The 24,814-nt window shown below is 46.6% G+C and overlaps 1 protein-coding gene across 1 annotated transcript in view; it reads right to left on the reverse strand.

Annotated features, from left to right (window-relative positions):
- Nucleotides 1–24,814, reverse strand: part of pdss2 (prenyl (decaprenyl) diphosphate synthase, subunit 2) — a 169,497-nt gene that overhangs the window by 10,889 nt on the left and 133,794 nt on the right. The window contains exons 6-8 of the mRNA XM_055634987.1: nt 23,513–23,683; nt 7,542–7,673; nt 2,178–2,213 (exon numbers count right to left, since the gene is read on the reverse strand). Of these exons, the coding sequence (XP_055490962.1) occupies nt 2,178–2,213; nt 7,542–7,673; nt 23,513–23,683 (339 nt within the window). The remainder of the gene's footprint in view (nt 1–2,177; nt 2,214–7,541; nt 7,674–23,512; nt 23,684–24,814) is intronic.

Consider the following 24,814-nt stretch of genomic DNA (forward strand, 5'->3'; position numbering starts at 1 on the left):
AACAGCGGGGAAGAAGCTGTTCCTGAGTCTGGTGGTGGGCGCTTTCAAGCTTCTGTACCTTGTGCTGGACGGGAGCGGGGAGATGAAGGAATGACCGTGGTGGGACAAGTCTTTAATGTTCAAACAGAGGGGCAATGTGTGAAGCAGATTGGACTAAATTGGTTAAATGTAATGCTGTGTTATCAGGCAACTGGTTCATTCTACAACAACTAGAGAACAGTCCTGAACTTACTACCTACCTCATTGGAGAGCCTCAAAATCTCTTTGATCAAACTTTACTGGCTTTGTCTTGCATTAAACGTTATTCCCTTACCATGTATCTGTACACTGTAAAATGGCTCAATTGTCTTTCCGCTGACTGGCTAGTACCTCGGTACACGTGACAATAAACTGAACTGAAACTGAGTAGAAAATGGGCTGAATGACATAATTCTGCTCCTCTAACTTATGAACTTATGAAGTTGGAGCACTGGTGGTGGGCACAGGCACCATTCAGAGCATCTCCCTTGCCCGACCACTGTGCCAAGCATTTATCGCTGTCATTCTATACCCGCCGCGATGCTTATCCACACTCTGATTGGTTTAGTTTAGAGATTCATCGTGGAAACAGGCCCTTTAGCCCACCGAGTCCTCGCCGACCAGCGGCTCTGCCAGACTGTGGCGCCACTGTGCCACCATCAACGTGTTTCTCAATTAATGGACTCGGAAACAGTCTCTTTTTCTCCAGCTGAACTGCCATATTCTGCAAAGTAAAAACTAAATTTTCCTTTTAGACTTTAGACTTTAGAGATACAGCCCTGGAAACAGGCCCTTCGGCCCATCGAGTCCGCGCTGACCAGCGATCGCCCCGTACAAGAGCACTATCCTACACATTGGGGACAACTTACAATTTTATCACAGCCAATCATCCTGTAAACCTGTCGGTCTTTGGAGTGTGGGAGGAAATCGGAACACTCGGAAAAAAACCCATGTAGGTCACGGGGAAAAGGTACAGCACCTGTGGTTAGGATCGAACCTGGGTCTCTGGTGCTGTCAGCGCTGGAAAAGGCCTGTCCCACTTGGCCGTCATTTGCGCCTCATTTACGTGTCATATGTAAAATAGGTTGACGCAACGTCACGCGCAAATCATGCGTCATCATGCCGTCTGGTGCGCGTGATGTCATTAGAATATCCTGCGGCGCGCGGCGAAGCGTTGTTACGTAACCACGCATCACCACGCGATACACGTGAGACGTCGGGACGCCAGTGTGCGACGCCAATGGGTCAGCGTGCGTACGCGATACGTCACGCAGGTGGCGCGCAAGGATTTCGTACAGCGCGAAATCATGGAGCACCGCGCGATACCGCGCCTCTCCATGCGCCCGTCCCGCGCTACCCGTGCGACACAACGCGTAGACCTATTTTACATATGACGCGTAAATGAGGCGCAAATGGCAGCCAAGTGGGACAGGCCCTTAAGGCAGCAACTCTACCGCTGCGCCACCGTGCCACCTCCCCCATTATTTCAATTTTCAATGGTTCCTTTATTATCATGTGTACCAAGGTACAGTGAAATTCCTTTTTTTGCCACACAGATCTGTACCATTATTACCGTATGCAAATCCAATGTACGTAATATGGGTCCATCACTGATTTTCCGGCATCCTTGGTAATGATGCCTTTCTGGATTATCCGTTTTGCCGGACCAACAGAGGTCACGGCCTTTGAGAGTAGTCCAACGGTACCGGAACGGTCCAAGATACCGGTCCGCAAAGTCGGCCTAGGAAGTCGGCTGTGGGGACGGATCTGCCAGCTCCCGCCGGGCCGGATTTCCAGCGGGCAAATTCGACCTGTCGATCGGCTGCGGAAGTCCCAATGAGGTCGAGATCGTCCGTCTCACCCAGCCTAGGTGCCACATTTTCGAAGGGACTTCCAGTTAGGGGTTCGGGGGGGGACAACTTCAAATGCGTTTTTGTAATTTTGTCTGGATTAAAAGAGGTGCTGGAAAATCGGTGGTGGGCCTGCACACAGAAGCAACCCACTATCTATATGCAAGAGACACCAGTATTTGACCTTTTAACATCATGCACACTTAAGTCTCAGTTTGCAAAACTAAATCAGTTTATCAGCCCAACTAATCTTATTTGTCTAATATCTTAACATACTTAAATTATATATCAAAAGATTAATGGACATACCTTAGCATAATCAGGTTGTTTCCCATTTGTTTTGGTCTATAAAAATAAACAATAATAAGCAGTAAATAACTGACATTAATGACTCAACTGCAATTTATTTAAAGAAGTAATTTTACTTAATTGGTATCTGTTATATGGTTAGCACACAATAAAACCTTTCCACTGTACCTCAGTACAGGTGACTATAAACTAAACTGTTAAAAGCCCATAAAACCCTTCTGCTTTACAAAAGGCCTGTCGTCTAGTTTTAGTTTAGTTGAAGTTTAGAGATACAGTTTGGAAACAGGCCCTTCAGCAGATAAGTATGAAAATGCACACCTCCAGATTCAAGGACAGTTTCTTCCCACCAACAACTAGAGAGCAGTCCTGAGCTACTATCTACCCCACTGGAGACCCTCGGGCCATCTTTGATCGGACATTACTGGACTTTATCTTGCACTGAACGTTATTCACTTTATTCCCTTTATCATGTATCTGTGGAGGGCTCGGTTGTAATCACGTATTGTCTTTCTGGAGACTGGTTAGCACGCAACAATAGCTTTCCACTGTACCTCGATACGCGTGACAATAAACTGAACCAAACAAAAAGCTAGTTTTCTCGCAGGGTGACATTTCCACCCTGGGAGAAAGGTTCTGACTGTCTACCCTTTATATACTGTCCCCAGGTCTCCCCAGAACCAACGACATTCAACAAGGCTGACAATAAACTAAACTCAACCTCATTTATTTGGAATGAATTCCTCCAGGTATTCTGCAGCAAAGACTTAAACCTCAGAGCTGTAGCTGAGTTTTTAAATGATTGATTCATGACCAGATTTGCTTTGTTCAACACATTCTTTTGTGTCGAAAGCTATCTTCCCATGGCCACAGCTGCCAAAATGGTCACGCAGGGGAGGGCAACCAGAAACTTTATTTCAGGAAGGAACTGCAGTTGCTGGTTTATACCAAAGGTAGACACAAAAGGCCTGAGTAACTCAGCGGGACAGGCAGCATCTCTGGAGAGACGGAATGGGTGACAGAAGTTTTGCGTACTTGGGTACAGTGAAAACTTTTTTTGTTGTTGCGTCCTATCCAGTCAGCAAAAAAGTGTGTGTTCGACCGTCCCGACATCGGAGGTTTGATCATCCCAACAAGAGGGCCTGTACATTGGGCCGTCCATAGCGGCGACTACGGAGGGTTTATGGCCCCGACTACGGGTGAACAAAGGAGGAGGACTGACTGAACTTTGCTGCCTTCCACCACAGTGAAGAATGCTGTGGTGGATGTTAGTGTTAAATTCCATTGTGTGTTGTGTGTTCTTTTTGTAAGTGTATCGCTGCTGGCAAATTCATTTCACTGCACCTTCGGGCGCATGTGATGAATACATTTAACTTTGACTTTGACTATATATATACTATCGCAGCGGGTAACTTTTTTCTCACAGTGGGTGTGTGGAACGAGCTGCCGGAGGAGGTAGTTGAGGCTGGGACTGTTGCAACATTTAAGAAACATTTAGACACGACATGGATAGGACAGGTTTAGAGAAATATGGGCCAAATGCAGGCTGGTGGGACGAGTGTAGCTGGGACATGTTGGTCTGTGTGGGCATGTTGGGCCAATGGACCTGTTTCCACGCTGTCTGGCTCTGTGACTATAATCAAGCCACCCAGTGTACAGATATCGGATAAAGGGAGTTTAGATAAAGTCCAGTACATTCTGGTTTCCAATAAGGTAGCTGGTAGGTCAGGACTACTTTCCAGTTCATGGTAGTGTGGTTCAGTTGCCTCTGCAAACACTGACATCAAAGTCTGGATAGAGTGAATGTGGAGAGAATGTTTCCACTAATGGGAGAGTCTAAGACCAGAGGCCAGAGCCTCTAAAGGACGTACCTTTAGAAAGATGAGGGGGATGGTGAATCTGTGGAATTCATTGCCACAGAAGGCTGTGGAGGCCGTCAGGCGGAGAGTGACATATCCTTGATTAGTACGGGTGTCAGGGATTATGGGGAGAAAGCAGGAGAATGGGGAAAAATAGATCAGGCATGATTCGATGGTGGAGTAGACTTGAGGGACCGAATGGCCTAACTCTGCTCCTAGAACTCATGAACGTATGCGATGCCAGCGAGGAGAGAAAGAACCTGCGTGTCAGGTCGCTGCACTAATTTAAACTGCGGCTTTGATGAAAGCTCTTTAAATTAAGATTGGTGCCTCTCTCAACGTAGATGTTGCCTGGCCGGCAGGCTGTCTCCATCGCCGTTTTAAGCAGGTCTGAGTCATGGAGTCATACTGTGTGGAAACAGGCCCTTTGGCCCAACTTGCCCACACCGACCATCATGTCCCATCTACACTAGTCCCTCCTGCCTGTGTTTGGCGCATATCCCTCTAAACCTGTTCTATCCATGTACCTGTCTAAATGTTTCTTAAACGTCACGATAGAACATGCTCAACCACCTCCTCTGGCAGGTTGTTCCATATGCCCACCACCTATTGTGTAAAAAAAGTTGACCCTCAGGTTCCTATGAAATCTTTCCCCTTCTCACCTTAGACCTATGTCCCCTAGTTCTCGATTCCCCTACTCTGGGCAAGAGACTCTGTGTGTCTACCCAATATATTCCTCTCATGATTTTATACACCTCTATAAGATCAACCCTCATCCTCCTGTGCTCCAAGGAGTAAAGTCCAATCAGGCCTGCTCAACCTCTCCCTCTAGATCAGGACCTTGAGTCCTGAAAACATCCCCGTGAATCTTCTCTGTACCATTTCCAGCTCGATAACTAACATCTCTCCTATAACATGGGGCCCAAAACTGAACGCAATACTCCAATGAGGTCCAACCAAGGTTTTACAAAGCTGCACCATGACTCCCGAATTCTCTTCCTATTCTGTATTGGTTTCTTATTCCCAATGCCTCACCCGATGAAGGCAAGACTACCATCTTTCCTTGTCTTACCTTCTTTCCTTTGGCTTATTATTGGTAGCAGAGGCTTCAGCTGCTGCGCCACAAATCCTCTAGCTTTCCTTATTTTGAGGGCGGCATGTTTGCGCAGAGGTGGAGCGACTGCCTTACAACGCCAGAGACCCGGGTCCGATCCTGACCAGGGATGCTTATCTTCTGTGTACATTCTCCCCGTGACCTGTGTGGGTTTTCTCTGCTTTTCTCCCACACTCCAAAGGCGTACGGGTTTGTAGGTTAATTGGTTTTGGTAAAAATTGTAACCTGTCTCTAGTGTGCAGGGTAGTGCTAGTGTACGGTGCGACTGCTTGTCGGCGCGGACTCAGTGGGCCAAAGGGCCTGTATCCACGCTATATCTCTGAAGTCTAAAACCTTAACCAAGCCTTTGATTGCAGAGTTCTAATCTTTTCTTTCCGGTAGCTCACTTGTGAAGTGCTTTGGGATGATCGTAATCTGAATTAGCTGTACACAAAATCTGTTTTTGCTGTTTATTTAAATTTAATTTGACCCTGAATCTGTTTTGAATGAAAGAACAAAAGAAAAATAGTTCCTGTTTAAAACTCCTGACCATCGGTTGCAAATAGAAATTCTGAATTACGTGGATGCTGCTGCGTGAAACGTTCCTTCATGAAAGCAGTGCTTTATATTTAGCTCTGCCGAGTCCCTACTGCTGCTGTCTATCACCTTCAATCAAAGGAACTGAGCGGCTGCTGGCTTGCACAGCTGCCAGCAGTCTCCGTACTGGGGAGGGCAGGTGGCTTATCTCTGCACAATGGAATTGTCTCCTCCAAACCTCCCTTCCCCCCATCCGCCTAAAGAAAAAGCGGAATTCCCCCCCCCCCCCCCCCCCCCCCCCCCCCCCCCCCCCACTGCAAAACAGCTGACGATTAAGGATAAGTCGCACCCAGGGCCACTCCCTCTTTGTGGACGCAGCCCAGACCATCACACTAACCAAAGGTAGACAACAATGCTGGAGAAACTCAGCAGGTGAGGCAGCATCTATGGAGCGAGGCCTCCGTGGCCAGAGTGAGTCCCACCGCAAATTGGAGGAGCAGCACCTCATATTTTGTTTGGGTACTTTACACCCCAGCAATAGGGAAAGATTGAAAAGACTAGGCTTGTATTCAATGGAGTTTAGAAGGGTGAGGGGGGATCTTATAGAAACATATAAAATTATAAAAGGACTGGACAAGCTAGATGCAGGGAAAATGTTCCCAATGTTGGGCGAGTCCAGAACCAGGGGCCACAGTCTTAGATTAAAGGGGAGGCCATTTAAGACTGAGGTGAAAAAAAACTCTTACACCCAGAGAGTTGTGAATTTATGGAATTCCCTGCCACAGAGGGCAGTGGAAACCAAGTCACGGGATGGATTTAAGAGAGAGTTAGATAGAGCTCTAAGGGCTAGTGGGATCAAGGGATATGGGGAGAAGGCAGGCACGGGTTATTGATAGGGGACGATCAGCCATGATCACAATGAATGGCAGTGCTGGCTCGAAGGGCCGAAAGGCCTCCTACTGCACCTATTTTCTATGTTTCTATGGTTCTACGGTATGACCATTGACCTACAATTTCAGGTAGTCCTTGCTTTCTCCTTCCCCCACACCTTCCCAGCTCTCCCATAGCCCACTGTCTCCGTCTCTTCCTTTCTTCTTCCCACCCAGCCCCCCCCTCCCCCCTACTCCACATCAGTCTGAAGAAGGGTCTCGAACCCAAACGTCACCTATCCCTTGGCTCCATCGATGCTGCCTCCTGTCACCTGCTGAATTTCTCCAGCATTTATGTCTACCTTTGATTTTTCCAACATCTGCAGTTCTTTCTTAAACATCACACTAACCAACCTCCCTTCCATTGACTCCATCTACACTTCACGCTGCCTCGGCAGGGCCAGCAGCATCTTCAAGGAAGGTGAGACTAGTGAGGATGGGACATGTTTATCGCATCTCATCCAAGGGCTTTTATAGAAACATATTAAAAAATTTAAGGGATTGGCCAGGATAGATGCAGGAAAAATGTTCCCGATGTTGGGGGAGTCCAGAACCAGGGGTCACAATTTGAGAATAGTGGGTAGGCCATTTAGAACAGAGATGAGGAAAAACTTTTTTCACCCAGAGAATTGTGAATCTGTGGAATTCTCTGCCACAGAAGGCAGTGGAAGCCAATTCACTGGATGTTTTCAAGAGAGAGTTAGATATAGCTCTTAGGGCTAACGGAATCAAGAGATATGGGGAGAAAGCAGGAACGGGGTACTGATTCGGGATGATCAGCCATGATCATATTGAATGGCAGTGCTGGCTCGAAGGGCCGAATGGCCTACTATTTTCTATGTTTCTATGTTGGTCGGCATGAGCGAGTTGGGCCGAAGGGCCTGTTTCTACGTTGCATGGCTCTATGACTCTGTATTAACGTAGCCCGTAAATACCGTCCAAAACATACCTGTTTCAGTTGATTAATCCAAGTGTCCCGACCAGATGTCTCCTGATGTAATATTATGGGAGCGGAGTTCAGGTTAAAAGGCACGGAATCACCAAAACCTTCCTCAAGAAACGGTTGAAGGTCGGAATTCAGCTGCAAAGTCACAAGAGTTAAACTTTAATACTGAGAAATTAATAGCTAAAGGAGGACATAAAGGATATTGCATTTTATCAAAGAGGAAATGTATGTCCCCTCTCCCCTGACCTAGTCCACAGCTAACAATGGCCTGTGCCCTGCATATCTTTCATTCATTTGTTTTATATCTCTCTACATCGCCGTCCATATCTCTGGTTTCCCTGACTCTCAGTCTCAAGAAAAGTCACCCATTCCTTCTCTCCAGAGATGCTGCCCGTCCCGCTGAGTTACTCCAGCATTTTGTGTCTATCTTATACCAGGTTTAAACCAGCATCTGCAATTCCTTCTACACGGGAAATGTATGAATATGTCAAAATTTCAACCCTCATGTTAAAATTTGTATTTCATATATCAATTCAGGAAGCCATGTAAATCTTCAAAAATGGGTGAACAATTGTGGGACAAAACATGAGACCATAAAACATGGGAGCAGAAATAGGCCATTCAGCCCACCGAATCCGCTCTGCCATTCGATCATGGCTGATATATTTTACCCCCTAAAACCCATTCTCCTGCCTTCTTCCCGTAATCTTTGATGTCAAGAATCAATCAACCTCCACCTTATAAACAGTGTAGAAGGAAGATGCGAAACAGAATAAGACTGAGATGGCATTAAGGGAAACCCACCTGTAAAACACTGAAAGGCAACAATGATTCACTCACGTATGATTGTGCTTATGTATGGTACCATGTTTACTGAATTATATGCAAAAACAGGAATTTCACCGTAACTGGGTACAATTTTTAGTTTAGTTTGGAGATACAGCGTAGGAACAGGGTCTTCGGCCCACTGAGATCGCGCCGACCTGCGATCACCGCGTACACTAGTTCTGTCCTACACACTAGTAACAATTTACAGAGGCCAATTAACATACAAACCTGCACGTCTTTCGAATGTGAGAAGAAACCAGAACGCCCGGAGAAAACACACGCAGTCATAGGGAAGACATATAAATTCAGTGCAGACAGCACCCGTAGTCAGGATCAAACCCAGGTCTCTGGCGCTGTAAGGCGGCAACTCTACTGCTGCACCACTGTGCCCCCCCTAAAGGCTTGACTGTGTGTAGCGTTTAAGAAAGAACTGTTGATGCTGGAAAAATTGAAGGTAGACAAAAATGCTGGAGAAACCCAGCGGGTGAGGCAGCATCTATGGAGCGAAGGAATAGGTGACGTTTCGGGTCGAGACCCTTCTTCAGACTGTGTGTAGCAAAAGGCAATGACGACTTTGCTTCCATCCTAACGTCTGATGATATTTTGGCCATCATTCTTGTAGTACCCAATTTAGAGTCTTGAACTTAGTTTAGCTTAGTTTAAAGATATAGTGTGGAAACGGGGCCTTTGGCCCACCGAGTCTGCGCCGACCAGCGATCACTTGTTCCATCTTAAGGGCAATTTCCAGAAGCCAATTAACCTACAAACGTGTACCTCTTTGGAATGTGCGAAGAAACCAGAGCACCCAGAGAAAACTCACACAGGTCATGCAAACTCCACACCAACAGCACCAGTTGTCAGGGTCGAAACGGGGTCTCTGGCACAGTAAGGCAGCAAATTTATCACTGTGCCGCTATGCCACACTGAATTTCAGAGATTCACCACCCTCTAACTAAAGAAATTCCTCCTCATCTCTTTCCTAACGGTGCGTCCTTTTGTGCTGAGGCTATGGCCTGTGGTCCTAGACTCTCCCACTAGTGGAAACATCCTCTCTGCATCCACTCTATCCAGGCCTTTCACTATTCTGTACGTTTCAATAAGGCCCCCCCTCATCTGCCTGCACCCGATCCACATCCCTGAACTCTCTGAAACTTTAATCTTTCAAATTCTAATGTTCCCCAACACTTACTTCTCTGGGAACGTGGGTGTTCTATTTTACAAGATGCACAGTCCAATTGTCGTATTTTGTTCTTGCAAAACGGATCATTTTGACACTTCATTATTCATTAACTACATTGTTAAAGTTCCACATGATGATTACTGCCAGCTTTCTGTGCTAAGTGAATGCATTTTTGTCATCCACCATACATTCTCTCTCTCTCATTAAATGCATACTAAGCCTAGGATGATAAATTGTGTGGAAAAACTATACACTGAATGGAAATAATGGATTGACTTAACACACCTTCCTCATAGGCCTTCGTTTGGCCTTCTTCGGGCAAGGCCAGGGATATTATGTTGCAACTGTATAAGTTGTTGGTTAGTTTAGGTTTACTCGTATCATGTGTAGCGAGGTACAGTGAAAGGCTTTGATTTGCATGTTTCTCCAATCAGATCAGAGTACTAGACAAGGGCGGCATGGTGGCGCAGCAGTAGAGTCACTGCCTCACAGCACCAGAGACCCGGGTTTGATCCCGACTACGGGTGCTGTCTGTATGACGTTTGTACGTTCTCCCCGTGACCGCGTGGGTTTTCTTAGTCATAGTTATAGAATGGTACAGTGTGGAAACAGGTCCTTCGGCCCAACTTGCCCACACCGGGCAACATGTTGAGAGAGAGAGAGAGAGAGACAGAGACACGAGAGAGAGAGAGGGGGAGGGGAGTGGGAGGGAGAGAGGGGAGAGAGAGAGAAAGGTTTAGCGGGATATGGGTCATATGCAACTAACTCAGATAGACATCTTGGATTAGTTGGGCCGAAGGACGTATCACTATGCTGCACAACTGCATGTCTCTGTTGTTTCCTGCTAATCAAGGAGGCTAAAACCAGGATCATAGCCTTCACCATTTGTAAATGTTTATATTAAGGAATTCTCACATAGCCAGACAACACAGTTCTATAATCCTGAAAGGAATGATATATTAACTAGTGCAGAGTAACCTAATATGTAATGAAATTCAAAACTGCTTAACTTGAATTATTTGACAAGCAATTTTTTTTAGCAACAAAGACATGCCTCACTAAGTACGTTGCTTAATGTATGGAAGTGTGTTTTTTTGGTGTGAAATATCTTCTTGTCGAGTCCACACACAAGATTAGAAGTTGTTCAGCCAGAGCTGAGCCACACTTCCCGGCATCTGCACACAATGGTGTCTGTCCACTAGGGGGCGCTGCACTGAAGGCGCCTCCGCCTAAAGCCTGTCCGTTTTTTTACCCTCTTTTTGTAATTATTTTAGTTTGTCTAAACTGTTTGCTTTGGGGATTCTTTAGTTTTTCTATGTGGGGGAGGGGGGTAGGGTAAGGGGGAAACCGTTCCTTGTCGCTTCCAGTCGCGTCCTCGCCCCCCCACCCCCTCTTCGCAGCCTACCTTCGTGGCGCTGGATTCACCGCGGAGCGGACGATGCCTTCCTGGATCACCGTTTGAAGCTCCGGAGCGTTGGGCCTGCTGCTTCAACATCGAGGAGCTGTGGTGGCGGGCGGCGCTGACCGACATCGCAGAGTCCCTGGGGCCCTTTGCCGAGGGCCGCCAGCGTGAATCTCCACCGGCGCGGCCTGGGGTCGTTGGGAGCCGCGGACTCTGGTAGGAAGCGGCCGACGTCGGAGTCCCAACATCCCGCCGAGCGGGCCTGAGTGGCGGGCTGCCCGTAGCGGCGACTGCGCAGGGCTCCGGATGAACATCAAGGAAGAGACTGACTTTGGTGCCTTCCCTCACAGTGGGAAACTTTTGATTCTGCTGTGTGGGGATGTTTTATGTTGAACTCTATCGTGTGTTGTTCTTTATTTTATTGTATTCCTGTATGGTGATCACACATTTCACTGTGCCAACTGGCACATGTGACAAATAAATGTATCTTGTATCTTGTATACAGGGCAGCGACGTGAACGCTCTTTTCTTGACCCCGTGTGAAATATGATTCAATGTTTAGAAGTGCAAGGTTAAGACATACATTCAATTTGGGCTGGTCAAGTGGCGCAGAGGTAGAGTTCCTGCCTTACAGCGCCAGAGATCCTAACTACGGGTGCTAGTTATACGGAGTTTGTACATTCTCCATGTGACTGGGTGTGGTTTTGAATTGAATCCTTTCGGTCTGAACGAAATGTTGTTGCCTGCAGCCTGCAGCCATACATGTAATAATAACATGGAGGCAAAAGTCTTAGAGTTACTGTCTCTTCCCTCCTCTTCTCCCTCTGCGCTGAGGCGATACCCCACCGGGCGATGGTAAGTCAGTCCCGCGGTTCAAGCTCCGCGGCCCGGGGGTGGTCGAAGCTGCCGCCCTCCAGTCCAGCGAACGCAGCTGTTGCTGCGGGAGCTCCGGAAAACAGGCATCAACCTGTGACCTGCGAGCTCCCGACGATGTCGTCCACTGGCCCGCGGCCGAGCCCCGGATTCAGGTCGCCGCCGCCAGAACGCTGCCTCAGCCACCGGAGCACCGTCTCCGCCCCGCACCGGGCCGCCCACACGAGAACGTCTCAGCCCCGCACTGCGCTGCACACACGGGAGCGCATTCCAGCCGAGAGCCGGGCCGCCCACACGGGAGCGCCCACACGGGAGCGCCTTCCAGCCGGTAGCCAGGCCGCCCACACAGGAGTGTCTCAGCCCCAGGAGTGTCTCAGCCCCGCGCCGTCCGCCCTCATCGGAGCGCCGAGTCGTGCCGCTGCCCGAACGCCGCCGCAGCTCGAAGACGGCCAGCCTCGCGTTGGTAAGTCCTGGCTGGCTCTACCTCCGGAGCCTCGAGGTCGGTCGCAGGTTGGAGGCCGCCAGCTCCGCCATTAGGCCTCAGCTCAGGCGGGGGAAGAGAAGGGGGATACGACAAAAAAGTTGCATTCCCCCGAAGGGAGAGACAGAAAGCCCTGTTTCAGCCCCCCCCCCACACACACATAACACCACCTAATAACCAAAAGTTTAACTGAACTAGACAAAAAAAAACAACACAAAAAAAAGTAAAAACAGACAGACTGTAAGCGAGCCTCAGCCGTTTCACAGCGCCGCCACTTCCGAATGCTCCATTTTCCACCTACACTCCAAAGACGTACAGGTTTGTAGATTAATTGGCCTTGGTAAGAATTGTTAATTGTCCCTAGTGTGTAGGATAGTGCTAGTGTACGGGGTGATCACTGCTCGTCGCGGACCCGGTGGGCTGAAGGGCCTGTTTTTCACGCTGTCTCTCTCTAAACTAAACTGAAATTTATTTAGGTAGAAGAACACCAGATAAGAAAAGCTAAAAGTGGAGGAATGTCAGGGAAATGTCATTCCAGAAGGCAACACCATCTCCGAATAGCCAAAGACAAGGTCAGGTTACATTGTTAAAATAAATATTGTATGTTAACAACATAAACCAGGCTTTGTCAATGAGCTGTCAAATTTAGATTTGTTCCACTTCTTTCAAGTCGGTTTCTTCAACTAACAAGAAACAAGTTTTAAAAATATATTTGGAAGGACTAATAGGATAAACCTATTCAACTTTCAGCTCATAAAGTTAACCAATTGTTCCCAATAATAAAACATAATATGGGTTCTGAAAGCAAACTCAACCAATATAGTCCCCTCATCAAATTCCGCCATTTACTTTTTTATTAATGACTGATCCTCAAATTGTTGAGTAAAAGCAAAGATGTCAATGCTAAACTATTGCTTGTTATCCAATTAGTGATTTTTAGGAGGGGACCTGCATGAACCTTGACATCACAATGCTAATTGGAACGTTCTCCAATGTTTACAGTCATCTCCTGCAGTTAGAAATGCAGTCATAGTGTTTTGCAGAGCGGAAACAGGCCCTTCTTGGGAAACTTGGGACAACCAACTTGCCCCATCTACACTAATCCCACCTGCCCGCATATGCCTCCAAACCTGTCCTATCCATGTTGCTGTCTGTAGATTGGTTTATGCATGAGAACCAATCCTAGTAGAATAGCGTCACTAATCCCACCCTACTGTACGATTTATACTAACACCCACTTCCTACACTGGTCAGTCTTGGAAGCGGTCATGATGTTCTAACAACTAACAACCTGCTGTACCGCAGTTAATAGTCTGAATACTGATTAAAGATGATCTTGAACTTCAGATTGTATTCTTTGGCTATTTACACTGTCCAAATGTTTTTTAAACGTTTTGATAGATCCTGCCTCAACTTCCTCCTCTGGCAGTTCATTCTATACACGCACCACCCTATAAATATATTGTCCCTCAGATTCCTATGAAATCTTCCCCCCCCGTCACCTTAGACCTATAAATATAAGAGTCTAGGACAAGAGGGCACAGAATAAAAGAACGTGTCTTTGCAATAGAAATGGGGAGGAATTTCTTTGATATCTTTGGGAGGAAAATGGGTGGTGAATTTGTGGAATTCATTGCCACAGAATGCTGTGGAAGCCAAAGGACCAGTCGCACCCTGGCCACTCCCTCTTCTCCCCTCTCCCATCAGGTAAAAGGTACAGAAGTGTGAAAACAACACACCTCCAGATTCAGGGAAAGTTTCTTCCCAGCTGTTATCAGGCAACTGAACCGTCCTTTCAGCAACAGTCCTGAGCTACTATCTACCTCATTGGAGGCCCTCGGGCTATGTTTGATTGGTCTTTAACATGCACTAAACGTTATTCATGTTATTCCTTTTATCGTGTATCTGTACACTGTGGATGGCTCGATTGTAATCTTGTACTGTCTTTTCACTGACCCGTTAGCAGGCAACAAAAGCTTTTCTCTGTACCTTTGTACACATGACAATAAACTAACTCAAAGTCATTGGGTAGTTTTAAAGCGGAGATTGCCAGGTTCTTGATTAGTAAAGGCGTCAAAGATTGCACTTTTGAACCTATTTATTATTATACTTATGTATAGTGTGATATTACTGAATTGCATACAAAGCAAAGACTTTCACCGTATTTAGGTAGATAATAAAGTATCATTGAGACATTTATTGAATAATTGAAGGGTCCTCCATCAACTCAAAATAACTGAAATTAATAACCGGGTAGACACACAATTCTGGAGTAACTCAGCGGGTCAGGCAGCATCTCTGGAGAAAAGGAATAGGTGTCGAGACTCTTCTTTAATTAGAGGTGCTGCCTGACCTGCTGAGTTACTCCAGCACATTGTGTCTATCTTCGGTATAAACCATCATCGGCGTAAACCAGCATCTGCAATTACTTGTGTAAGAAAGAACTGCAGATGCTGATTTAAACCGAAGATAAGACACAAAAAGCTGGAGTAACTCAGCGGGACAGGCGTCTTCTCTGGAGAGAATGAATGGGTGACATTTCGGGTCGAGAGGTCTGAAGAAAGGTCTCGACCCGAAACGTCACCCACTCCACCTCTCCAGAGATGTTGCCTCTCCCGCTGAGTTACTCCAGCTTTTTGTGTCTATCTGCAGTTCCTTCCTACACTGGGAATATAATCCCTGTGCTGGAATAAATAATGTTGATACTAATATAATTGAATGAATGGTTGATCTAACATTAAGTGGCAAATTAAGGTCGTTGGAAATTAACCATATTATCTTGTATTCATTCAAAAAGTTTAGCCAGTATTTTTTTTAGATACGGATGAAATTAAAGAAGAATAAAAAAAATCAGGAAACAGGAGAGATTGTCTGACGACTCATGAAGTTTGGCAAAGCTCCTTTCGAAACTGCTTACAGTAAGAGGCTGACACTGAAAAGCAATTGCCAAAGTCAGCCATCTTAAATTACAGCATAATTACCCTGCAGTTGAGAGAGAGCAACAATGACAAATAAACCCAAAACCAAACTATACCCCGCTAATTAAGCTCGTGCATGAGGCAAAACACCAAGGGGAAGGCCTGATTGTTGAACTCAATCTGCATCGTGCACTCGTATTTAGGTTAATTTTATTAGTTTTAATTACTGGGTTCTCAGCTTCGAGACTCAAAGTTAAATCAACATATCAGCTGTCAGGAACTCTTATGTCTTCTGGAGACAAAATTCTGCCCAGCTAGGCTAAATTACACGAAAATGCGAGAGGATAAATGCAGGAAGGGAGTAATAGATCGAGGACTGTTGCAATTCTATTCCTGAACATCTCTGCTTCGGTCAACAAGGGCGGCACGGTGACGCAGTGGTAGAGTTGCTGCCTTACAGCGCCAGAGACCCATCCTGACTATGGGTGCTGTCTGTATGTTCTCCCCGTGACCACATAGGTGTTTTCTGGGTTCTCTGGTTTCCCCCCACATTCCAAAGACTACCGGTTTGTAGTTTAATTGGCTTGATATATGTAAATTGTCCGCAGTATGTGTAGGATAGTGTTAATGTTCGGGGATCGCTGATCGGCATATACTTGGTGGATTGAAGGGCCTGCTTCTGTTCTGTATTTCTAAACTAAACAAATCAACTCTGCTTGGGTCACCTCGCGCAGCGGTAGAGTTCCTGCTCACAGCGCCAGAGAACCGGGTGCGATCCTGACCACGGGTGCTCACATGGGTTTTCTCCAGATGCTCCGGTTTCCTCCCACATTCTAAAGACGTCCAGGTTTAATAATAATAATAATAATGAATAATTAATACGTTTATTGTCCAAGTATTCACATACAAGGAATTTGCCTTGGTGCTTCGCCCGCAAGTGACAACGACATATAGTGACAGTTAAGAATGACAAATAAAACATTAAATGGTAATAATAAAACATTATTGATTAAACATGTGAATTAAATAAAATACCAGAGCAAAAGGAGGCTACAGATTTTTGGTTATTGAGTAGAGCTACTACTGGTGGAAAAAAGCTGTTTTATGTCTGGCTGTGGCAGCTTTGACAGTCCGGAGTCGCCTTCCAGAGGGAAGTGACTCAAAGAGTTTGTGGCCAGGGTGAGAGGGGTCAGAGATCATCTTGCCCGCTCGCTTCCTGGCCCTTGCAGTGTACAGTTCACCAATGGAGGGAAGGTTGCAGCCAATAACCTTCTCTGCTGATCGGACGATTCGCTGAAGCCTCCGGATTTCGTGCTTGGTGGCTGAGCCAAACCAGACCATGATGGAGAAAACTCTGTGATGACCGTATATGGAATTGGACCATCATTGCCTGTGGCAGATTGTGGTTTCTCAGCTGCCTCAGGAAGTACATCCTCTGTTGTGCCTTTTTGACTGTGGAGTCGAAGGCACCCCCCTCCCCATTTAAGGTCCTTGGAGATGATGGTTCCCAGGAACTTAAAAGACTCCACAGGTGTGACTGTAGTGTTGTTGATTTGTTTAAGAAGGAACTGCAGATGCTGAACATTTGAATGTAGACAAAAATGCTGGAGAAACTCAGCGGGTGAGGCAGCATCTATAGAGCGAAGGAAATAGGCAACGTTTCATGTCGAGACCCTTCTTCAGACCGATGTGAGGGTGGGGGGTGGGGAAGAAGAAAGGAAGAGGCAGACAGTGGGCTGTGGGAGAGCTGGAAAGGGGAGGGGAAAGAAGGAGAAAGCAGGGACTACCTGAAATTGCAGGTCAATGTTCATACCACTGGGGTGTAAACTACACAAACCAAATATGAGGCGCTGCTCCTCCAATTTACGGTGGGACTCACTCTGGCCATGGAGGAGGCCCAGGACAGGAAGGTTGGATTTGGAATGGGAGGGGGAGTTGAAGTGCTGGGCCACCGGGAGATCAGGTTGGTTATTGCAAACTGAGCGGAGGTGTTGGGCAAATCGATCGCCAAGCCTACGCTTGGCCTCACCGATGTAGAGCAGCTGACATCTAGAGCAGCGGATGTAATAGATGAGGTTGGAGGCGATGCAGGTGAACCTCTGCCGCACCTGGAAAGACTGCCTGGGTCCTTGAATGGAGTCAAGGGGGGAGGTAAAGCGACAAGTGTAGCATTTCCTGCGGTTGCAAGGGAAAGTGCCAGGAGAGTGGGTGGTTTGGTTGGGAAGGGACGAATTGACTAGGGTGTTACAGAGGGAGCGGTCTCTGCGGAAAGCTGAGAAGGAAGGAGATGGGAAGATGTGGCCAGGGATGGTTGATGGTGAGTGGGGTGAGAGGAGGAGGAGCTCTCCGTAAGTCTATCAATTCTACTGCCTTAAGAGCATTGAGCTCCAGGTTGTTGCGATGGCACCAGGACACCAGCTTTGACACTTCCTGTCTGTAGGCAGATTCCTCCCCATCCTGGATCAGTCCAATCAGGGTTGTGTTGTCCGCAAACTTGAGAAGCTTGACAGAGGAGTCAGTGGAGGCGCAGTCATTGGTGTAGAGAGAGTAGAGGAGAGGGGAGAGTACGCAGCCTTGCAGTGCTCCTATGCTGAGGGTTTACGGGTCCGAGATGTGCTTTCCCAGCCTCACATGCTGCTTCCTGTCTGTCAGGAAGCTGGTGATTCATCGACAGAGAGGTTCAGGCACAGTCAACTTGGAAAGTTTGGAGTGTAGTAGCCCTGGCACAATGGTGTTGAATGCAGAGATAAAATCAACAAACAAAATCCTCGCATACCCTAGCGGTCTAGGTGCTGAGGGTGAAGTGCAGGCCCAGGTTGACTGTATCATCCACAGATCTATTGGCCCAATATGCAAACTGCGGAGTGTCCAGCAGGGGGTTGTGATATTTTTCAGCTTGGCCAGCACAAGCCTTTTAAGGGGCCTTTATGACTACAGAGGTCAGTGTGACAGGCCTGTAGTCATTAAGACCAGTAATCCTTGCCTTTTTGGGTACAGGGACAATAGTGGAGACTTTGAAGCAGGCAGAGACAGTATAGGTTTGCAGGGACTGGTTGAAAATGTATGTAGACCGGTGCCAGTGGTTTAGTACAGAGCTTGAGTGTAGAACCATTGTTCGGTCCTGGAGATTTCCGGCTTTTCTGTCGTCTGAACAGCCTTTCCACCTACTCTATTTTTATTGTTGATGATAGAGAAGTGATGTTGTGCAGCACGGAGGGGATGGGTAATTGGGTGTGAAGTGGTGATTGGAGAGGGGTGGGTGGAAAAGGGTCCAGTCTTTTCAGGTTTGTAAGTTAATTGGCTTCTGTAAATTGCCCCAAGTGTGTGGGACAGTACGAGTGATCGTGGTCGGTGGGCCAAAGGGCCTGTTTCCACACTGTAGCTCTAAACTAAACTAAACAAAACTTTGGCCTGCGTCAATTGCAAAAGTCAGAACACATTACAACACTTCAAAAACCCTGCAAGGCCACTAAGTGCAGAGGAAGGGTTGTGTAAGGCACTACATAAATGCCAAGTCATCCAAGTTAAACTAAACATTCATTGCAGGCGGATAAACAATTAAAAACTACACAAGTAGGCACGAGGAACTGTAGATGCTGGTTTACAAAAATAAGTTACTGCTGCAGTAAATCAACGGGTCAGGCAGCATCTGTGGAGAACATGTATAGGTGATGTTTCATAGAGTGCTGGAGTAACTCAGCGGGTCAGGCAGCATCTCTGGAGAACATGGATAGGTGACGTTTCACAGAGTGCTAGAGTAACTCAGCGGGTCAGGCAGCATCTGTGGAGAACATGGATAGATGACATTTCACAGAGTGCTGGAGTAACTCAGAGGGTCAGGCAGCATCTCTGGAGAACATGGATAGGTGACGTTTCACAGAGAGCTGGAGTAACTCAGAGGGTCAGGCAGCATCTCTGGAGAACATGGATAGGTGACGTTTCACAGAGAGCTGGAGTAACTCAGCGGGTCAGACAGCATCTCTGGAGAACACAGATAGGTGACATAGAACATAAAACAACACAGCGCAGGAACAGGTCCTTTGTCCCACAATGTCTGTGCCGAACATGATGCCAAGACCAACTCTTATCTACCTGCAAATCCACCTCCATTCCCTGTATATACTTGTGCCTAGCCATAAGTCTCCTAAACGCCACTATCGTATCTGCCTCCATCACCTCCACTGGCAGCGCATTCCAGGCACCCACCAAACTCTGTATAAAATGAAATTGCCTTACACATCTCCTTTAAACTTTGCCCCTCTCACCTTAAAGCTATGTCCTCCTGATGTTGGGGGAGTCCATAACCAGAGGCCACAGTTTAAGAATAAGGGGTAAGTCATTTAGAACGTAGATGAGGAAAAACTTTTTCACACAGAGGGTTGCGAATCTGTGGAATTCTCTGCCTCAGAAGGCAGTGGAGGCCAATTTTCTGGATACTTTCAAGAGAGAGTTAGAGCTCTTGAAGATGAGTCAGGGGACATGGGGAGAAGGCAGGAACGGGGTTCTGATTGTCAATGATCAGCCACGATCACAGTGAATGGCGGTACTGGCTCGAAGGGCCGAATAACCTACTCCTGCACCTATTGTCTGTTGTCTGTTTGATATTTCCATCTTAGGGAAAAACATTCTGATTGTCCACCCGATCTATGCCCGAAACATTGCCTATCCATGTGTTCCAGAGATGTTGCCTGACCAGCTGAGTAATTCCAGCACTTTGTGTTTTTCTTTTGAAAACCATAACATTAGACATATTCAACATTTAATTCACTGGTTAGGCTGTATTTTTTTAACAATATGAGATGTTTGACTCTAAAGATAACTTGAGACGATAATTTTTGCATGGAATGAGACTACTCGGGAATTAATACGATCGCTTCCTTTCCCCGAAGGCAAGAAAATGGGAGTGGTGGTGTGGGGGGGGGGGGGGGGGGGGGGGGGGGGGGAAGGAATGTTAATAACAATCTATTGTCATGGAAGATAGACACAAAATGCTGGAGTAACTCAGCAGGACAGAGCATTGTGAGTGTATCTTCGGTGTAAACCAGCATCTGTAGTTCCATCCTATACACTGCATTGTCATTAATATAGAGAGCAAGAGATTTTGTCTAACTTCTCCTTTTAGTGTCAATATCAGTTCAGTTCAGTTTCGTTTAGTTTATTGTCACGTGTACCGAGGTATAGCGAAAAGCTTTTGTTGCCTGATAACCAGTCAGCGAAAAGACAATACATGATTACAATTGAGCCGTCCACAGTGTACAGATACATGATACAGGAATAATGTTTAGCGCAAGATAAAGCCAGGAAAGTCTGATTAAAGATAGCCGGAGTGTCCCCGATGAGGTAGATAGTAGTTCAGTACTGCTTTCTAGTTGTTGGTAGGACGGTTCAGTAGCCTGATACTGAGGGGTAACTTTTTTATACAAAGTGTGGCGGGGGTGTATGGAACGAGACGAGGAAACACTTTTTCTCACAGAGAGTGGTGAGTCTGTGGAATTCTCTACCTCAGAGGGCGGTGGAGACAGGTTCTCTGGATACTTTCAAGAGAGAGCTAGATAGGGCTCTTAAAAATAGCGGAATCAGGGGATATGGGGAGAAGGCAGGAACGGGGTACTGATTGGGGATGATCAGCCATGATCACATTGAATGGCGGTGCTGGCTCGAAGGGCCGAATGGCCTACTCCTGCACCTATTGTCTTTTGATGACAGCTGATAAGTAACTGTCCATGAATCTGGAGGTGTGTGTTTTCACAAGTCTATACCTTTAGCCTAATGGGAGAAGGAAACCTGTACTGTAACTGATATACAAATATGTTTAATGTTTTATGTGTCATTCCTAACTGTCACTGTTTGTCATGTTGTCACTTGCGGGCGAAGCACCAAGGCAAATTCCTTGTATGTGAATAATTGGCCGATAAACGTATTCATTCATTCATTCATCATTCATTCAATCATACCTTCATTCAATCACTCAAATCATTCATTCAATTTCCACGACAAGTATTCTATCAGTTGCCTCGCTTTCTGTCGGGACAGTTGTCGAACATAAAGATAAATCTCAACAGCAGTACCAATGCAGTTATGGATCAGCTTTCATACATCATTATTACAATGAATTAGATCTACATTTAAAAGGATACATTTAGATCAGAGGAATAGATTGGGTAGCCACACAGACTCTCTTGCCCAGGGTAGGGTAAACCAAGAACCAAAGACATAGGTTTTTGGGGGTGGGGGGTGGTGGGAAGGAAAGATTGAATAAGAACCTGCGGGGTAACTTTTTTCTATCACAAGTATTAAGAAACATTTAGATACATACATGGATAGGATAGGATAGAATGGGAAAAACATTTTTCACACAGAGAGTGGTGAATCTCTGGAATTCTCTACCACAGAAGGTAGTTGTGGCCAGTTCATTGGCTATATTTAAGAGGGATTTAGATGTGGCCCTTGTGGCTAAAGGTATCATGGATAATGGAGAGAAGTCAGGTACAGGATACTGAGTTGGATGATCAGCCATGATCATATTGAATGGCGGTGCAGGCTCGAAGGGCCGAATGGCCTACTCCTGCACCTATTTTCTATGTTTCCATCTTTCTATGATAGGTTTAGAGGGTTTAGGCTTTTCCGACTGCAAAAGGTTTTATAGATATATGAAAAGAAAGAGATTAGTTAAAACAAATGTAGGTCCCTTGCAGTCAGAAACAGGTGAGTTGATCATGGGGAACAAGGATATGGCGGACCAACTTTGGTTCCGTCTTCACTAAGGAAGACATAAATAATTTGCCGGAAATAGCAGGGGACCGCGGGTCAAAGGAGTTGGAGGAATTGAGTGAAATCCAGGTTAGCCCGGAAGTGGTGTTGGGTAAATTGAATGGATTAAAGGCCGATAAATCCCCAGGGCCAGATAGGCTGCATCCCAGAGTACTTAAGGAATATCCATCCAAACCTGTCCTATCCATGTACCTGTCTGAATGTTTCTGAAATATTTAGGAAAACATTTTGTACCTGCCTCAACTACGTCTTCTGGCAGCTCGTTGCATAAACCTGCCGCCCTCTGTGTAAAATAGATGCCCCTCAGATTCCTATTTAATGTTACCCCCTCACCTTAAACCTGGTTCTTAATTCCCCTACTCTGGGTAAAAGACTCTGTGCATCCAGCCTATTTCAAGTATTCCCAACCTGGGGTTCATTTACCCCCAGAGGGTACATTTTGCCTACCCAGGAGGTAAATTTATTGATTTTGGATTTGTACATATTTCTTTCTCATTGACTGACAGTGTTTGGTGGGGACCATGACAGAAGGCTCCTCATGGTGATCCCCGGAAACCACGTCACACTGCACTCAGTGATGCGTCGGGCGACTAATTCTGTCAACATGTTGGACGACGGCGGAGGCCAACAGCGAGCTATGCGTCGTCTGACACACGACGTGTTTAGTTCTGGTAGAAGATCACCTCTCATCTTCCTGTGCTCCCAAAGAATAAAGTCCTACCCTGCTCAACTCTCTTCTGGCAACATCCTCGTAAATCGTTTCCGCACCCGTTCCAGCTTAACAACATCGTTACAAATGACTCAGTAAATTTCTCATTCGCGAATAGTTTAGTTTAGAGATACAGCGTGGAACCACTGAGTCCATGCCGACTAGCAATCACCGGTAGACTAATTCTATCCTACATACTCGGCACAATTTCCAGAAGCCAATTAACCTACAAACCATCAGGTTTTTCGAATTTTGGAGAAAACCAAAGCACCCGGAGAAAACCCATGCAGTCACAGGGGGAATGTGCAAACTCCGTATAGACGGCACCTGTAGTCAGGATGGAACCTGGGTCTCCGGCGCTGCATCACCGTGTCGCCGTCTCTCCATCCTTTCCAGATTAATAACATCAGCACGGTGGCGCAGCAGTAGAGTTGCTGCCTCACAGTGCCAGAGATCCGAGTTCGATCCTGACTACGGATGCTGTCTGTATGGAGTTTGTACGTTCTCCCCGTGACCTGCGTGGGTTTTCTCCGGGTGCTCCTGTTTCCTCCCACACTCCAAAGACGTACAGGTTTGTAGGTTGATTGACTGCCGTGAAAATTGTAAATTGTCCCTGGTGTGTAGCGTGTAGGATAGTGTTCGTTGGTCGGCGTGGATGGACACAGTGCGCCAAAGGGCCTGTTTCCACGCTGTATCTCCAAACTAAACGATACTAAACGTCGTTACAAATGACTCGGTAAATTTCTCATTTGTGAATGTTTGTGAGTGGAATAGTTTCATTGCGTTGCTTTACGCAGTGATACTCTGCTTACCTTGTGGGCTAAAGACATGTGCTTGCCATAGCGAAAGGCCATCTCCTGAAGGGCAGTGTCGTGCTTGGCTAGTTGCATTGCCCCCTGGCAACACTTGGCCAGCAGGGCTCCGTGAGATAGAAACGTCCGCTTGGCCCACTTAGTCATCGGGATGTCTTCTGTTACCTTCTCCTGAGAGTAAATATAATCAATGATCATCGCCATTACATTGTAAATGAGCCAAGAAACACAACTCTACGTTCTGGAATGCCATTGGCTCTAAATGGCTTCCAATTCACCTAAGTGACACACACATAGAACATGGGACATTTGAGACAAAAAATGCTGGAGTAACTCAACAGGTCAGGCAGCATCTCTGGAGAACATCGCCTATCCATGTTCTCCAGAGATACTGCCTGGCCCACTGAGTTACTGCAGTACTCCAGGGCTGAGTTGAATCCAGTTGAACATCCAATCCTAAAATAATTTGTTTTCATTATTTTTTCAAGGCATAGTATCTAAAGCAACTGGCATCATATTTGGAGTCACGACACTCAGAGGATGGTGGGTGTACGGATCGAAGTCCTAGAGGGGCTAATTGAGGAAGGTACGATTGCATTTGAAAGGGACTTGGACAGCTATGGAGAAGCACGGTGGCGCAGCAGTAGAGTTGCAGCCTTACAGCGCAGGAGACCAGCGTTCGATCCTGACTACGAGGGATGACTGCACGCAGTTTCTCCTCGTGACCTGCATGGGTTTTCACCGGAAGCTCTGGTTTCCTCCCATTCTCCAAAGACGTACAGGTTTGTAGATTAATTGGCTTGATAACATTGTAAAATTGTCCCCAGTGTGTGTAGGATAGTGTTTGCATGCGGGAATGGCTGGTTGGCATGGGCTCCGTGGGCCCAAGGGCCTGTTTCCGCGCTGTATTCTCTAAACTAAACATTGTAGATGAGCCAAGAAACACGGCTCTATGTTCTGGTGCAACATTCAGTCTAAATGGCTTCCACTTCAGATAAGTGACATGAACATCGAACACAGGACAGTGGAGACACAGAGTACTGGAGTAACTCAGCGGGTCAGGCAGCATCAGGTACATAGTTGGTTGAAAGTAGCACCACAGGTAGATCGGGTGGTCAAAAAGGTTTTTGGCACATTTAGACAGGTACATGGATAGGGAAGGTTTAAAGGGATGTGGGACAAAAGCAGGCAGGTAGGACTAGTGTCAATGGGACATGTAGGTTGGTATGGGCAAGTTGTTTCTCTGCTGTATGACGCTATAACGTCCCATCTTCTACACTCAATACCCTGACTGATGACGGC

The sequence above is a fragment of the Leucoraja erinacea genome, chromosome 5 (genome assembly GCF_028641065.1).
Source record: "Leucoraja erinacea ecotype New England chromosome 5, Leri_hhj_1, whole genome shotgun sequence".
Lineage (NCBI taxonomy): Eukaryota > Metazoa > Chordata > Chondrichthyes > Rajiformes > Rajidae > Leucoraja > Leucoraja erinaceus.